Genomic DNA, 18,758 nt, shown 5'->3' with positions numbered 1-18,758 from the left:
GTATTGTTTTTGAGGAGCTTTCTACCTGGTTCATAATTTTTGAAAATATGAACCAATGGGGGGGGGATTGATTCCTCGACAATGCATTGTGCAGCTTTAAAAAAAACGACATTGCTTTAAAAAAGTGCTACCGTCTAAGGAAGGAGGGGAGCAGCTCAGCATGTTCAGACTGAAGTACAATTCCACAGAAACTGGCAAGGTCCTGATTTCTTGCATGAATGGCTATTGTTCATGAATTAGCCTAGGCTGTAGGCATTTTACCATGGGACGCAACAGGACAAGCCAGATCTTGACCTCACAAATCATCCACGTGCACTGAAATTACATAGATTGTACAGCACGGAAACAGGGCATGTAGCCCAACTGGTCCATGCTGATGTTTATGCTCCACATAAGCTTCTTCTCACCCCTCTGCACCTAACTCATCAACATAGTCTTCTATTCGTTCTTTATCCACCTTCCCCTGACATGCATCTCTACAATTCAGCCCAATTATTCCTGTGATAGTGCATTCCACATTTTCATCACACCTGGGGGAAGACGTTTCTCCTGAGTTCCTCACCTGGATTTAGCAGTGACTATCGTGTGCTTTTGGCACCTAAGTTTGAGCTCCCCACAAATGAAAACACCTTCTCAACGTCTATCCCTTCAAAAGTCCCAGGGGATTAATAAACCATTTTAAATAATGTCCATTCAAAGCCGGGTATGGCAGAACAACACTGCAAGTTAGAAAAAAAGCAGTTGTACAGTGATTACAAAAGTTACATTTTAATATATGTAAACATTTATGAATAAATCGTAGCTTGGATTAACTTAGATGTAATATAATTGGTTAATGCTTAATATGTTTACATAAGTATACTGAATATATTCAATCATCCTGTTTAAGCCAAGAGAATTGCAGCTCGTCACAATTTTTTTTATTCATTCATGGGATGTGGGTGTCACTGGCTAGGCCAGCCTTTAATGCCCATTCCCAATTGCCCGCCATGGTAGGTAGTGGAATTTGAATTCAATAAAAAATAGCCGTTATTAAAAGTCTAATGATGACCATGAAACCATTGTCGATTGTTGTTAAAAACCCATCTGGTTCACTAATGCCCTTTAGGGAAGGAAATCTGCCGTCCTTACCTGGCCTGGCCTACATGTGACTCCAGACCCACAGCAATGTGACTCTTAAATGCCCTCTGAACAAGGGCAATTCGGGATGGGTAATGATGCTGGCCTAGCCAGTGATGCCCACATCCTATGAATACATTTTTTAAAAAGGGCAATAGTGAACCAGATGGGTTTTGTTTAAATGAAAGTCTAATAGTTTCAGGGCCACCATTGCTGATACTAGCTTATTTTTATTCCAGATTTATTTGATATATTAAATTTAAATTCCTCAGCCGCTGTGGTGGGATTTGAACCCATGTCTCTAGATCACTAGTCCAGGCCTCTGGATTTCTCATGCAGTAACATAACCACCATACTACTGTGCCCCCCCCTCCAAAAAAAGAGCTGCAGAAGCTCTTGAGGAGAGAAGCTTTGGGAGGCAGATTATCTGGACTTTGCATCTGTAGTTCAGACCAAAAATAGTTTAAAGTTAAAGAGGAAAGACCAGCATTAGGGCCAGTAGTGTGGATTACTACAAATACATCATTACGTAGTATATTACAATGAAGGTTTATGGATCCAGATTTACTAATGTTTTCAACCATGTTCTGACGTGTTTGCAGGGCATATTTGGAGTGGTAATTGTTGAAGGTAGTGATGCTAGGTGTTAGGAATACCACTGGGTTCCTAGCAACCAGTGGTCCCAATGTGGAGGTATTTCCAAATTAAAAAGCCACCTTGAAGCAATAGAGGCTGTTATAGGCCTCAAGCACTAAAACTGCCCACCTAAACCTTTCTGCCTCTCTTTAAGATATTCCTTAAAACTTACCTCCGACTAAAAACCTTTTGGTTACCCGTCTCAATATTTCCTAACGTGGCCCGGTGTCGAATTTTGTTTGGTGACGCTCCCGTGGAGTGCCTTGGGACGATATCTAAATGCAAGTTGTTGTTGCAGTAAGGCACACTTTGTAAACAAATTTTCAAAAATGTGTTCATCTTTCGAAAAAGGCTTTGGGGACGCTGGCATAGAGAACTCTTGCAGCAAATTCCTTCATGCCACTCTCCTCACCCACCCAAGGAAGGTAATACAGATGGGGGTCTGACACAAAGCTATACTTACGACGGCAACCCCCACCCCCAGAGATTCTGATGGGTCAGGGACAAAGGGCAGGCTTCATTGGGGTGTTAACTGTTAGATCAGAAATGCAAACAGATTTTAAAAACAAAAATGGTTCACGTTTTTTTCCGGGTTGTGGAAGGGGTTAATGTTAACTTCGCATTTGATGAGCTTAAATAACTTAAGCCAACTGAGCCAAGCCACTGAACCATGGACTTGCTGTTGCACACAAACTTTGGAATTCTTGTCGCACGGTCAGGTCTACACCAACGACTCTTCCCAATAAGGAGCCAGCTAGGGATCCAGCAAAACCACAAGATCCCACACAAAACTGCACAGTGAACTCAACTCAACTCTGGCAAAGAGCAGAACACATGACATCTTCCTGTAAAAGAGATGATTTATTTTACTTGGCTTCTAAATTTAAAAATAAAAATTATATTGCTGTAAAAATGTTTTTTTTTTACGTTGTCCACACTTTTATTAGTGAAAAATAGGGAAACTCATCTCATAATTTTGTAAATGAAATTGAACTATTACGGCATTGGAAATTGTACGGTAGGACTTCTGGTGATGTTTGCATGTGAATGATTAAAGCGTACATATTGCATTCCTTTAACAGTAGATAATTTAACATCTGCGTCAAACTGGCCCACAAAGGGACGTAGTTTGAGTGCAAGTAGCATTTGCAAAGCCCTCTCACAATTGTGCCTGGCTTGTGTTATTAACTCCATTGTGATAGAAGTAAATAAGGTGGATAAGTTGGCCAATGCAACATTGGTAGCATTCAAGCCATATTTGAAGGGAATACTGGTCAAAGATAAAAGAAAACACTTGCAATTACTCTGGACAGCCCAAAGTATTTTACAGCCAAGTACACTTGATGTGTAGTCACTGTTGTGATGTTGGAACCATGGTTTCACTTTGAAAGACTCCAGTAATGCACTGGAGTGTCAGCCTAGATTTTTTGTGCTCAAGTCCTGAAGTGAGTTTTGAACCCACAACCTTCTGATATGTTCTTTTCAGGTCCTGCATGTGTTCTGTCTTGAGTTGGCCACCTGGCATCATGCAAACTCAGCTCCTTAGGATACCAGCATGGTAATCCTTGAGTAATTAACATGCGTTGGGACTTCACAAAGGCCAGGCAGAAGAATGCTGGGGATCAGCCAAAGGCATGCCATTCTCCCTCAAAGCTTTACTGCCAGGGAAACAATGGGGAATTGACAGCAACACACCCCATATACACCTGCACCAGACACGGTTAGAGGAGGTTAAAATTGGGATCATTGATATTTCACTAGCATGAACAAGGCTAAGGTAGTTGGTGAGAAATGGTGTTGTATTCACAGGGTCTGATGTACAGTAGCAGCTAATGAAGGGAGTGCTGTACTTGGCTCAGATATTGGGCATGAGCAGATTTGGTTACCTCACTGATTTCACTGAAAGCGTTATCTATTAGAGTCTTGTCTTACTGCTTCAACTCTTGCTGACTGACCGGTAAAACACAAGGGTTGGCAAAGCCAACATGGAGGCACAAAACAGAATGACCAAGTGCAGCAGTGCTGTGTAATTGGCCACAAAAATGTTTTTCATACTATTGCTTCTGCTAAACAATCACCATCAAGAACAGTAGTAAAACCGGCTTTTTGGTACCGTTAACAAGTAGCCTACAAAATTCTGTCTGGTAAAAACTGGGCAGCAAAGTTTGCCAACATTCCATGAGTTGCCATTATCTTTTCAAAGAGCAGGCTTTGCCACTTTACCCCCATCCTCACAACTAATAGCCATCTCCAATTTGTCAAATGCAACATTATCCTGCAACAGTTATGAACCGGTAATGATGCAATGTTCTGATTTGTTCATTAAATACAAATGCCGCATTTGCCCCGCTTGCGTTTGTCATATAGCGTCTTAACTCGCATCAACCACCACCCCACCCCCTTCAAAAAAGAGAGGTAGCAATCCTGCACATTGCTCTTAAAGCTATACAAAGCCCTTATAAACCTCACCTGCAGCACTATATTTTATTCAAGGCCACACACCTTAGGCCTTGGAGGGGGCGCAGTGGCGATTTATCGGAATGAAAGCTGGACACAAACGGTTAAATGGCAAGGCGAGATTACAAAAACTAGCGCTGCATTGAGTGGAATTTAGAAAATTTTCCAGATATTAAGGGGATATGATAGAGAGAAACCACTTCTGCGGGTAGAGGGCATGGCAAAAAGTGAGAGCCAGGCCTTTCAGGAGCGAAGGTAGGAAGAGCTTTTACATGCAAAGGGCGGTCAAAGTTTGGAGCTCCTTCCAGCAAATGGCAACTGATGCCAGCAGGGTCAGTTGTATGTCTGTGCGAGACTGGCATTGGATCCTGTAGCTGGATGACATCAAAGCACCATACTCGAGGGCTAACCCATCACCAGCTGGCCTGCTAATGCGACTACCATCCTATAGCCTATAGTCAATTGTTAATTTTAAATCTGACACTGATAGGTTGTTGTTAGCCAAAGATATAAGGTTTACGGGGCAAAGCAAGGTGTACAGAGTTGGGTTGCAGAACAGCCATGATCTTACTGAATGCCACAACAGGCTCAAGGGCCTAAATGACATACTTCTGTTGCGATGCTGTAGGATGGTAGTCACATTTGCAGACCAGCTGGTGATGGGTTAGCCCTCGAGCATGGTGCTCTGACCTCATCCAGCTGCAGAATCCAATGCCAGTCTCGCACAGGCATACATGTTTGCCTGTGGTAAAACTGATGAATTAAGAACACAGTACAACAGCTTGTGATCAAATCCACGTGGAAGCCATTTATCACGACAAGGTGAACCCTCTGGAAACACATATGCAATACATGCACACTCTATGAATCATCAAAATTGAATCAACTAGTGAAAGTTCACAGCTCCTAATAAATGCAAAGATACCGGCCAGCAGGCATGATAAGCGGATAGTATAAACAGCCCTGGTGCAGTCTCGCAAGGCTGCCCCAGAGCAGACAGACTTCTCTAGCCCTTAACCACAAGAGGAAGTGGACAGGGCCCTGACGGCAACCAAGTCAGGCAAAGCAGCAGGAGTTGATGGGATTTACCCAGAATCTTTAAATAACATCAGATCACAGGGAAGGAAGTGGCTAGCAAAGCTGTTTACCAATATCCACAGCACAGGCACCATTCCAAACATCTCTCGTCAATCCAAGATAGTAGCCATTGCCAAACCCAGGAAGCCACTAGATGACCCAGGTCGCTACCACCAGATCACCCTGCACTCAGTAATACAAGGCCCTGGGATGCTTCATGCTTAGCAGATCGAGTCCTACACTGGAAGCCGCTTTGCCCCCCTCAACCAGCCAGTTTTTAGCCGCACAAACACAGAAAATGCTGGGAAACCTCAGCAGGTCTAGCAGCGTCTGTGGAGAGAGAAACAGAGTCAATATTTTGAGTATCTATGACCCTTCTTCAGAGCTGAAGAGATGGGAAATGTGATGAAATTCATGCTGTTTAAGTAGGGGGGGGGGGGTGGAGCAGGTGATGCTGGACAGAAGGCCAGCGATAGGTAGGGATAAAGGAGAGATTGACAAAGATGTCATGAACTAAAGGATAAAAGGAGTGTTAATGGTAGTGGTAAGGGTTAAAATAAGTGCTGATCATGCCGTAAAGGTAAGAAAGCAGAATGTGATAATAGCAGAACAAGGGTAGCATTGTGTGAAAGAACAACATGGAACAAGTAACAGATGGCCCTGTAGAAAATGGAATAGAAGGGGGATAAAAAAGAGGGTAAAACAATAAATAAATAAATAAATGGTCCTACTGACTTCACATATTGATGCCAATTTCGAGAAAGGCCTGAAGACAGGAATTGCCTTTGTTGTCTTATCCTGTGCCCATGACACAGTGTGATACACCAGCATGCTGCTGAAGCTCTGCTGTGTGAAAACCCTACCACTAATCAACTCCACGATCAGCAACCAACAGTTGCGTGTGCACCTTGAAGATCAAATCAGCCATCCACATATAACCAACAACAAGCTCTCACAGGGATCAGTACTCACATCAGCTCTCTTCAACACATATACCAGTAACCTCCCACCCATAAAGCCACATCTCTTTGCATAGGGTGATGCATTGGCCCTGGCTTTCCAGGCTAAAGAAGTTTAGGATATTGAGAAAACGTTCACTGAAGGTCTATGTTCTCTGAAAGCCTACTTCATAAAATGGAGACTTTGACCAAACATTGCCAAGACTGTCGTTTCAGCTTTCCACATGGACACCTTGAAGGCCAGGAAAGAACTTTGGCCTGGATTTTCATGGAGTTGTAGAGATTCTGCAGCTTATCCAAAATGGTGGATGGACCCCAGTCCAGAAGTCCCTGCCCAAATCTGGCAGAAACCATCCTTTGCCCTGGGGGTGAGGGGTGGGTGGGCGGGGGGGGGGGCACAATTCTCACATGTGAGAAACGTGAACTCAACAGGGTCATTTGAACTCAGTGTTGAGTTCAAACAGCCTTCATGTTCACTACAGCAAGTGTCTCATCCCGTAGTGTGGGAATTGTGAATCTTTAGAGAAGTCATAAATGCTCCTGAAGGGCAGATATGAGATAGAAAACTGTCAAGCTGTTAAATTATTTAACTGCCCAGGGGGATTGTAAATTCATAGTTTTACTGCCAGTTTAAAGAGGTTATTAAAGGATATCTGTCTTTGATGCGGGGCTATGAATAAAGTCTATTTGTTTCAATAGTGGATTAACTACTTGAGGAGATTTAAATGTTTTGAATGGGCTTTCATAAATTAGAGTTTTTTACGTCATGAAGTCCCTCATAGATACTTAGAAGTTTATTTTATTTCATCTCAACATGGCTCCTGAGTTCTGCCCTTAGTGTATACTGTGTGAGTTGGCATGGAGGGTATAAGAGCAAAGGGTGGTGGGTGGGGGATCATGAGTTAGAATGGAGAGTTTGAGGGGTCACTGGGGGTGTTAGGGGCATAGACTGGCATGAGTCAGCATGAATGGGCACAGGTACTGGGTGGGGAGGTGAGTGGGTATGAGAGCTCAAGGGCTTAATGTTTAAGAAAAGAACTGGGACTAGGTCCCAGACAACCAAGGCTGGCACTTTAAATATCCCACCTCGGCACTCGGCAGCCCCTGTGGCCACCTCTGATCTGCGTCCAGAGATAGAGGGCCCAATTTCATCCTGTACCTGGACCCCATCCTTCCCCCGGAATGAAGATTCCCCCCATTTGGGGCACTTTTTCCTAAGGCAGGTAAACGGTGTTGGGAAATTTCTCGACTCCCACTACCCAACTCAGGAGTGAAAATCCAGGCCTTCATGTCCAGGTCTGTGCCCAACCACTCACCCACTAGCCAATGCCAAAATATCTTGGCATCACTCTTGACCGCACACTGTCCTACTGGCAACACATCCAGAACACCAGAGCCAAGGTCAAGATGAGAATGAATCATACATGGAAACTGGCGGGTACCACCCAGAGCAGCAGAGCCAACAGACTACTTGCTGCTTCACTCGCCTGCCTTGCTCGATCCAATAGCAGAGCATTGCTGCTCAACCTGGCTCAGGAACTGCCACACAAACATGTTGGACATCTGCCTCTGAGAAGACATGAGGATTATTTCTGCGATATTGAGGGCAACACAGCTCGAGTTGGCTCCTGTGCTAGCGCACACCGAACCTCCTGATGTCCGCAGGGAAAACATTCTCCTCTAAGAACGCCACCGGCTGACATCTAATGAATGCTCCCATTGACACAGGACCTCAAAAAACCAATTCACTTGTCTGAAATCCTGTAGTCCCTATTGGAACAGAGTCCACATCCTACAAGCTGACGACAGCCCCACATCTCGCTGGCGCATCTCTCTGGTTGACCGCGAACATCACCAACCATAAGCCGGGAACTGACCTGAATGGTGAAGTTCCAAGTTCCAACTTTCCATGGAAAATCTGGACAACCCTCAACCACTTGAGGACAGACTAGGGAAGACGTGGCCATTCGCTCCACAAGTGGAACAGCTCAAGTTGCGACTGTGACCATCCAAGTCAGACCATCGCCCACATACTGAACTCCTGCCCTGAGACATCCATTCCTGGTGGCAGCACAACCGTTCACACTGTGTCAGCTGAAGGTGTTGAATGGATTGTGAACCTTGATATCAAACTATAGCTGCTTCCCCAGCCGTATGAATAAAAAACAAACTAGTGAAAGAAGTGATTAAGTGTAGATTAATCATTCTTGGCATGTGCAAGCCATAATGGCCCAGTGCAAATAAGGTTAAAATTGGGATCAATAATATTGTATTGGTGGAAATATTAAGAGACAAGCCCTCCCTCTATCCATCTGTAGAAACAACAATAACAGAATGGAAACCATGCAGAGAAAGAGCTCTCATCAAGATTCTAGATTCACTGTGCTGCAATACAATAGTATATACCTACAGACAGCAATAAAAATATTGTAAATGATACACTTTACTAGAAATTGAGGTAAAATAAATAATATTCTACAACATGATGTAATATTGGTCATAAATGATTGACACAGCTGGAAAGGATGGTCAATGAGGGGCACAGTTCTGGGCAATCATTGGTAAGGTGTACATTTTATAGCACAAAGTGGCACAGAATAATGAATGAAGTTAGGTCTTATAGAGATACAGGTAGAGGAAGCAGCCATTATCTAGTACAGTCTACATCTCTGTGTAATGTAATGGCTTGTACTTTTTGAGACAGACCCTAAGCGAATAGAGAAACTGAAAAGGGTAACCGATGAAGGAAACAGAGAAAGGAAATTGACCTGCCCAGTTTCTAAGATAATGAAAACCAAAACTGAGGTTGGAGGCCGAAACTTCTGTGCAGACTGAAACTGGCTGAGGCTATGTAAAGAGACGCAGAGCCATCCAAGCTCAGTAGTTTACGATTCCAGTGGTGCAGTACAGGCAAGCCGAAGAAGACGAAGGCTAGACCCAGAAGCTGAGAATAAGTTACTTCCACCATTTCTGTTACCTGAAGACAACATTGGTGGATCTATGCCACCCAAAGTTGAGGAGGTTCTGCAGAGGCTCTTTACCAAGAACCCCGTGGAACTTGGGTTGGTTGTGCACTGCTTTTGGCTGGGGATCAGACTAGCTTCCAGAAGGGGAGGAGCTGAAATTCTCCATGAGCAAGAGAGTTTTGAAGGACTTTGTGACTGAGTTTGATGATATATAAGCTCAGCGGACTGCTGAACCAATCATAAGTCTTAGTTATCTCTGCCATTTAATGTGTAATTTATATTTCATAATCGACCGCAATTTGCCTGCTAATTCATGTTTACCTAATGTGATTTTGAGTTTTAGAATATAGAGGACTACCTAAGAAAGTATTTAGTGTTTGCTTTGTTTGACTCTTGTATAGTAAAAACTCTTCCCTTTAAACCATGGAATCTTGCAGCTTCATTCTTTTAGTAAATAGCTGGGGTTTCAGATTTTAAAAATAGTTACAGGTCTCTACCGAGATCGTAATATCTGTTCGAAATTGCTTGATTTGAATGGTCTGTTAATTCAAATCTGTATGAGCAAGAAACACCTCCTGTACTTTTTTTTTTGTTAAGATTGCTTTATTTGAATAATGGAATAATTCAATATTTTTCCTAGAAAATAATATTCCTATTGCTCTTAGAAAAATCACTGAACTAATAGAAGTGGACTGTACTCTGCAAACTTGAAGCAAAATTCAGTGCTGGCAAACGGAACGAAACGGAAAAACTGACAATTGGCTAGTCACCCAGGACTGTGCATTAGTTTTGGTATGGAAATACAGGACTGCCTTCAAGTGCTGGCTACAGTCAATAACATCAAGATAGTTTGCCAAACTTATCATACAGACAAATAAGTCAGCAGAGGAAACTACTGAGGACAAACCAGGGTCGAAAGAAAATAGGTCACTCAGAAGCTGGTAGATGAAAACAAGCTAACGATGCCAAGATTCAAGAGAAGCTCACAGATAAAATAGCGCACATAGAAATGAAGTCAACGGTGTTGAAAGAAATGACAAAATAAAAATGGATAGGTATTAAAACTTGAAAAAAAATATGAAGCAAGTAACACAGAGAGGAACTTTCATTTGGTGCATCCCGCCCAACCTGTGCTGCAGGGCCATCAACCTTGTCATTAGCGAATTGCCCCCGTCTCCCAGCAGTCACCCTTGGGGATGTCTGTGGTGGCTCAAATGCAGATGGCACAGAGGGCAACCACAGAATGAAGGCATCGTGACTGCGACCAGGATACCGGGCATTGAGCTGCATCGTTGGCCATGTGTGGTCGCAGACCAGCTGGACGCTAAGGGAGTGGAATCCCTTCTGTTTGCGGCACATCTCAGGGTTAACGTGCGGTGTTTGCGATGTGATATGCGTGCAGTCTATGGCACCCCGCACCATGGGGAAACCTGTAAGCCTCACGAAGCCATGTGCTCACTCCAACTGCTTGGCTCTGGCAAGAGAGGATGAAATATAGTTAGCTCTCTTTGTATTTTTGTTTATTTATTCCTTCACAGGATGTGGGCATCGCTGGCTAGTCCATTATCTGTTGCCCATCCCCAATTTCCCTCGAGAATCTAGCCCATCAGTTGACATGATAATAGATGATTGTGGTAGTGGACTCCAGTATTATATACTATACGGTACTCTGCACTAGATAGGGGCTCGCCTGACCTTGGAGTTGAAGATCAGATAGCACATGTTGCAGCCTTTCTTGATAGAATTCAGTTACTGCAGATGCATGTTTATGTTAGGAAAATGTGTTATCAATAAAGTTAGCTCAGCTACACTGTTGATGGCCTGTGTACATCACTGAAACAAAAAAACAAAGCATCAGTGATCTTCCTTAGGGAAAAAAGTGCCAGATGTTGCAAGAATCTCTAGCTCCAGCCTGGAAGGGGCCAGATGCATAAATTTCATGGTCATGGTCAACTTCACAGCCACTGGCAATGTCACGCTTAACCTGCTCCGAAGCTGCAGTTGTGGCTGCAGAAGTTGACAGATTTCCGTATGTTCCTCCCTATGGTTCAGCTGGCAGCACAGCTCCCTGAACATCCTGGGCTAATGTGGCCTTTCGCCCTTCTCCGTGTTTCTCTTCCAGCAACTTATTCTGCCCACTCTCCAAGTCATGCCATGTTCCAAAGGGGAAGGCCTACCACTGCAGCCATGACTGCGAGCAACTGATTAATGCAGAAGCCTTGAAGTCAGGGCAATGTCCTTCGGCACCTGCCGCAACACTCCTTGCAGACTTTAGCAACGTTAAAGAACCCTAGAAAACACCAAACTCTTGTACAATTGTAACAAAAGCCAGGAGAATTCAATCAACGGCTAACCTGAAAACAGCTGACAATCCCTTTAAGTTGTGGCTTAAGACTGCGTGTTCAGTCATGCGTGATTAAGAGACGGCGGCATTAGCTGGGGCGCTGCGCTCCAAAACGATACCGCTGGTGTCCAATCAGCGCCCTCGGCATACGTCCGACAGACGTTCACTGGGAACACCTTCACCAATATGGCGTCCAGCATGACTCGTGCCACAGACTCAATTTTGAACTTCCAAGGCCACACTGAGTGCCCAGGAAACGGGCGCTACGCGTTCAAAGCTTGCGCGCTAGATTTTGCGATTGACCTCGCAGAGGAAGGAGATGCAAATAATGTGCATGGTTAACAAAACTGCACATCAGGTGGAGGATCTCCCAGGAAAAAAGAAAAACAAAATTACATACCTGGGATGGGTGTCTGGAATTTCAACAGCAACTTATAAGAGGTACACATAAAAAGTAAGCCATGTCATTCATCCTGACAGATAATCAGCATAGTTAAGGTTGCATGGGAGCCATCAACTGATAAAGCAGCCAGTGTTTTATAAGCAGTACAAAACTATTGCTTAAAACTAAGAATAGGTGATATGTACACAATGGTGGTGTCTACAATACAGCATTGAAACTTGGTTCTGCAGGTGATAAAAAAGGAACATGGCAAGTTTAACATTGAATGGCTTTGCTACATACTTCGGGTAAGTTGAACAAATAAACAACAACAACTTGCATTTATATAGTGCTTTTAAAGTAGCAAATTGTTCCCTGGTGCTTCACAGAAACAATGTCAAACAAACATGAGGGCAGATGACCAAAAACTTGGAAACAGATGTGAATTTTAAGATGCATCTTAAAGAAAGAGAGGTGGAGGGAATTCCAGAGCTTAAGGCCCAGGCAGCTGAAAGCATGGGCACTAATGGTGGGATGATTAAAAGTGGTGATGCACCAGAGGCTAGAACTGAAGGAACACAGAGATCTCAAGGGCTTGTTCAGCTGAAGGGACTACAGAGGTTGGGGGAGGAAGCGTGGACGAGACCATGGACAGATTTGAAAACAAGGATGAGAATTTTAAAATTGAGGTGTTGCCAGACCAGGGGCCAATGTAAGTTAGCAAGCAGAGGGGTACGAGTTAGGATACAGGCAGCAGAATTTTGGATGGGCTGAAGCTTCAGTAGTGTGGAAGATGGGAGGCTGGCCAGGAAAGCATTGAATAATATTCAAGTCTCGAGGTATCTGGGTTTCAGCAGCATATGGGCTGACGAAGGGCAGAGCCAAATGGTTTTACAGAGGTGGGCGTAGGTGGTCTTAGTGATGGTGTGGATGTGAACAGTCTAGTTCCGCCTCAGATAGTTCCAGAAGTTGGTTGCAAGGAACAGATTTTGTGGCAGGGACCAAAGACAATTTAGTTGGAGGAAATTTCTGCTTATCTGGTACTGGATGTGTGACAAAAAAGAGACAGTGTAGGGGATGAGGGAGGTGATGGAGAAGTAGAGCTGGGTGTCATTAGTGTACGTGGAAACATGACATGCTTTTGGGTGGTCACCGGGAGGCAGCATGTAAGGTGAAAATAGGTTAAATGTTTTTCAGTCGGATGAGTCACTTGCTTAGAGTGCAAGGCTCCAGAATACCACACCAAGCCCTGTAATGGAAAGATGGGCACCCAATTTTTGGGAGGTCATAGGTAGCTCACAATAACCTGCAGAGAAGAACCTTCTAGAAACTGACATCACCTGGGAAGAGGTGCAGCTGCTAGTCAAGAGCAGAATGGAGATGATGTGGTTGGCACTCACCAATTTGTGCCTCCATAGGATGGCGGTGCTCAGAAAACCACTCTGCTGATACTTCCCGCCACATTCCTCTTCTGCCCGTTGCCAATTCCAAATGGTCCTGAAACTGGATGGCAGGAGCTGCATCAAGCCTTACAGGCTGGGTTCCTATAACAGGCATAGGGCTCTGATGTAATTCTCAGCTCTGAATGGACAGAGTGCCTCCTTTATGGGATGGCTGCATGGAAGCAGAGCTGATAAGTTTTCAGTATGATTTTTTGAGAGGCCAGGAGGAATGCAAGAACTTTCCAGCTCCCTGCTAATCCTTTTGTGCCAGTCCTTCTCTCCACCCAGCCAAGCTTGACTCCCTAAGCCAATAAGTCTCGAACTGTGACCCAATTCACCCCCTCCCTGCCAGCGCCCACCCCACCCCCATTTCCCAGTTGGTGAACTTCCAGCATGCACTCACAGTTCGACAATCAGATGCAAATGAGGCCAGACCACCAAAACAACTTGGACCCCTGACAGGGATCCCATCACCCTCCCATAAAGAAAATCAGCCCCAGTATACAATGGCAGTTGCAAGAACACTTGGCTGGTGAAACAGCTCTGGAAAGAGGAGACCAACACACAGATCACAGCAAGCATTACAATGCTATCCACGCTAATAACATCTAAATAATTAAAACAGTGAAAGTTTTAACTTACTACTTTGTGTCAGGTCTCTGATCTAGATTGAACAATCAATGTCATTACGAATAAAGTATCTATTTCATACTCAAAACTGTCTTATGCACAATCTCCCCGCATTCCCCTCCAAAAATACCCACCCCCACCTTCTCCTTCAGACAATTAAAGTTAAGCCTCTATCCAATGAAATAAACAGATTTTCTGCTCATTCAGTATAAATGGGTGAACGTCTAGTCCAATTTTCAATAGGCAAACTCTGCTCATTATTTATCAACTATCATTTGTTTTCCTATTTATACCTCTCTGATTGAAATTGGGAAGCAGATTCATCCAAATGTCTGCAGCAAGCTCTCAGTATACTTTTTCTAAAATAAGTAAAGGGTTGCACTAGTGTCATCAATCAAAAGGCAGACAAAAGAGCCCCACTGTTAGAAGGGCACAAGTAATAAAGAGCTTAACTATACAAAATAACAAAGGAAGCTTATAAACTTAAATAATGACAATATTGTTACTAGCGCCCACCACACACTCCAGCCTGAGGTGCCCACCAGCTGTGGCTTCAGGTTTAGCAGCAGGCATTGTGTGCTTGCCTCTCGAGTGCCACCTGGGCACAGACAAGTCTGTGGAAGAGAGGCAGGAGCCGGAGCACCTACTTCCACTCACCCAAGCTGGGCCTTGAAAGTTTTTAGCGCCGGGTATTCCCATGTGGTCTCCCGTCCACGTAGTAACCCATCAGCTCGCCTTGAAAGATAGTCTAACACTCAATGAGATTTGGTAATCACATAGCAACCAAGAATTACGGAACAGGAAAACACAACCAAATGGTTTCAACAAAATAATATGATCTTAAGTTGGTTGTTAGTGTAATCCTGGGCACACTCAGGGTTGTTCAGCAAGTGCTGTCCAGTTATGGAATCCCCCATCTAATGTTGGACGTTAAGGTGTGAGTTTTTGTTCCCAGGTTGGGAGCGCAGGGTTGGGGCATTTCCTGGCTCTGCAAACCCGACCCAGGAGAAAGTGCCCCGGAAGTTGAGATTTTTTTTCCAGGGTGGCGGGGTTCCCTGGGAGTCAGGCTGGGCAACCTCTGAATGAATGTGGAGGCATGCTGGGCTGAAGGCCTGCCTTGGTGCACTGGCATTGTATCGAAGTTTTTTTTAAAAAAAAACTGAAAAACATAAAACAGCCCTTCAGCCCTCATACTCCATATGCCCCATCCATGCTAACCTATACCCCTCTGCCCAGCCCATGGCCCCCCATACTCTCCATGCCAACTGATGCCCCCATCCACCCACCTTGGACCTTTATAGCCCCTATGATAACTTAGTGTCAACTCATGCCAACCCATGCCCACCACCCACCACCCTTTGCACTTACAATCTATCATGCAAACTCACCCAGTATCCACCATGGGCAGACCTCAGGATCCATGCTGAGATTAAAATAAAGTTGCAAGTGTCTCTTGCAGACTTAAAAAAGAAAGCTTTCATTCATAAAAAACTCATTTACTCCATTTACATTCCTTCAACTATATTATCCCTTATAACAACAAACATTTTATTCAGTTGCACAATTCCTCATTAAAAACAAGTATTGGAATTCATTGTCCCATTTCAAATAACCATTTGGAGCTGTCAATCAAACTGTGAAATATTAGGCATCCTACTGTAAGAATGGGGGCGTGTGAAACCAATCATGCAGCACTACTACAGTAATGACTTATGTCAACAGACAGAGTGAAATAGCATGCAAATTATTTTTACCATTCCAGACAGTTCTTTCAAAGATTAAAGGACAGGGGTTTAAAATGCCTTGACAGATTGTCAGCTCCCTTTGACAGCTCATCTTGACACTTTTGACAGTTGTTTTTGACAGCTCCAATGAGCTCCACAGGCCCAATGAGTTCATGCACTTTTTAAGCACAGTCATGCCTACTTTTAAAAATCCCAAAGAGCACCTGACCTCTCCGAAAGGGCACCTGACATCACCCAAAGGTGTCCCTGGGTCATATATCCAAAGGGGTACCTTACCTCCCCCAAAAGAGTGCCCTGGTTATCCAAACGAATCCATACAGTTCAGACCTGTTCCTATCAGATCTAAACTGCACACATCGGGTTTCAGACACCTTTCACACCAAAATCACACGAGTGGAGGCAGGTGCTGATTTCTATCAGCAACTGCCAATGCAAAATGTGGACGTGCAAATACCAACCCAGGCCCCATTCCTGCCCCCGGGAAAATGGTAGGTGCCATTTTCGGAGGGTGGGATTTCCAGGTTCGGGCCTCTTCCGTCATTTTCACAATGATGGACAGGGTCTTAGTTGTTGCAAAAATCCAGGCCTAAGATTGTCAGTTGGGTGCGCAATGTGGCTCACATACGCTTGCTAGATCTATATATATTCATACTCAGGGACCTGCCCACTGCAGTAAAAGGAACATGTCCATGCATTGCATCCTTTTTGAATTTTTTGAAAACAATAGTTCCCTGGCGCATGCTCCATGGCAATGCCTCGACCAGATCTGACCCTTTTCTCATGCAGCATAAGTTGTTGCTCCCTTTGAAATTTGGCATTCTTGCATCTGTCCTGATGAGTGCAAGACGAAAAGCTTCAACAGCATGTCTCTCTTTTCAGCAATACTCAAGTTCTGTATTACCAAGCAACTAAATGCCTGAAATAGATGCTAAAGGGATCTTATTTAGTACAGTAATGTGAAGAATTGAAGGGTTTAACAGGGCTACAGATATTATTGTTACCTAACTGCTTTTCTTGCTATCCAGGCTGCTGCTGATGCATGTGATTTTTATATCCTAATCACCTGCAAAGTGAAAGATTGCGTCAAAATAACGTGTTAATGCAAATGCAAGGGGCAACCATTACCATGGATATTTATTAACTCTTGTGATAAATAGAATTAATTAAGGCAATTTTAAAATTTAAACTTCATTTTGGGGGAAAAAAAGATTGTGATAATAGTGCACCTACCATCATCAAGGTACAATTGGTCCAGTTCTTGAGGCTCCTGTTTCACTGTAACTTGCAAGGGAGTCAAATCCTGACTGTTTTCTTGGTGCACCGGCGGCATCATTGAATGGCTAGACTGAGATCCATTTCTTGGAGGTTTCGGAACTTGCTGCTGCTGACCCATGGCTGCTGAGTTAGTTGGGCTGAAGGGCTGCACGTAAGTGGCCTCTGGGGAGGCGGCTGGGCCTTGAGGAGAAAGGTTGTTGGGATACAGAGTTTGGTGGAAACCATGGGAACAGCTGCTGTTCAGATGCTGACTCATCTGGGGCTGCATCATCACGTGTGCCGAATGAGTGGGTGAACTTGGATGCACGACAACAGATCTGTGCACTTCTTGGATAGTGGGCACTGTTGCTCCAGACTGCTGGTGGCTGAGCTGAGTGCTGGCTGGGCTGCTGACGCATTTGGTGTAAGAGACGGGCGTGATTTCATGCTGCTTGTGACCTGAAGTAGGGGAAGACGATAACCCAGAGTTTCGCTGCTGACACGAGGGAAAGCTGCTCACAAGGCAGGGGCCAGGATCCGGTGACATCTCGGGTGTCATGACCTGTTGGGAGTAGTAAGACTGGGACACTGGGTTCATCCCTTGATTAAGCGATCCGTAGACCAGGGCAGGTTCGTAGTCATCAGTGGGTTCTGTTTTTATAACAGGAACTGGGGGAGAGAAAAAAAAAGAACAAGACGATAGATATTCAAGTGTGTGTGGGTCTGTGGTTGGGATACTCTGCAAAACAAACACGATTCTCAATCAGTCTCTGTATGTCAGTGGCCTCAGTCTCCCACCCAATAAAAATGGATGAGTCATGTGTGCAAGAGAGTCACAGCTGTTTCTCATATTGAAAACACTATTTTTTTTGGAATCGCCCTCACCCACAAATGTACTGTATAAACACATTTTTACAGGCCTACATTATGGCAGAGGCCTAAAACCCAAAGCTTCCACATGATAACATTCGTTACTTGTATTAAGAATTTTAAAATGTGAACATTAAAAAGAAGAAATGTTAAAAAAAACACAGTAAAGACAATTGGCAAAGGTCACTGAGTGATCGCCCCTAAGTTTATATGTGAACTATTAGTGCTTTCAAGTTGGTGGAAGTGAATGACAAGACACTAAATATAACTGAGGTCTAGAATCTAATCATTCAGGTCCGTCTTTAACCTACAATTTTCCTCTTACTTTTCTCCTCACAGTCATTAAGTCAGTCTGCACTCCTTTGTGAGTGCTTGCTGTCAGCTGCATTCACTGACTAGATAGTGTAATGGTTAGTTACAAATCACTCTAAAATGGCTTGAAAAGTTTCGCTTGATTCAGCTTTAGACCTTCCCATCAGAGTGGCTGCAGTGACATCAGGAGGAGTACACATATCAAAGGAAGATGAATACTCGTTCTCAATAAAAACGTGGATACTAACTACACACATATCTCATTTAATGACAACTCAAGAAGATGTGTGGCAATTTAGGCATTGGTAGACATACAAATTTAATTTGCTCTTCAATTCCATTTCTGCTTACAAGCAACCCTGGTGCTTTGAAAGATCCAACAGTGTTTTATATCCATAGGTTTTCCTGGATTTACAGGCAATAAAGCACTGGATGGAAAGCAGGAATGAAGAATGAACCCATGCGATTTTGCCTTCTTAACTTTTACTGCCTCAATGCGGTGTCAAGAATTTTATACAGTTAATGAATAATGCCATGGGCTTTTTGATGCATTTCCCTTCCTGCC

General features: G+C 44.0%; 1 protein-coding gene across 4 annotated transcripts in view; it reads right to left on the bottom strand.

Annotated features, from left to right (window-relative positions):
- nfatc1 (nuclear factor of activated T cells 1) overlaps positions 1 to 18,758 on the bottom strand; it is a 272,670-nt gene that overhangs the window by 91,059 nt on the left and 162,853 nt on the right. For 3 of the 4 annotated variants that reach the window (XM_078539912.1, XM_078539911.1, XM_078539913.1), the window contains one exon: positions 16,988 to 17,680. The exons of the other annotated variant lie outside the window; for it this stretch is intronic. In XM_078539912.1, coding sequence (XP_078396038.1) covers positions 16,988 to 17,680 — 693 coding nt within the window. The remainder of the gene's footprint in view (positions 1 to 16,987; positions 17,681 to 18,758) is intronic. 4 annotated transcript variants of the gene reach the window in all.

The sequence above is a fragment of the Cetorhinus maximus genome, chromosome 4 (genome assembly GCF_964194155.1).
Source record: "Cetorhinus maximus chromosome 4, sCetMax3.hap1.1, whole genome shotgun sequence".
Lineage (NCBI taxonomy): Eukaryota > Metazoa > Chordata > Chondrichthyes > Lamniformes > Cetorhinidae > Cetorhinus > Cetorhinus maximus.
The sequence above is the reverse complement of the archived record's forward strand: the minus strand, read 5'-3'. Positions and strand labels throughout refer to the sequence as shown.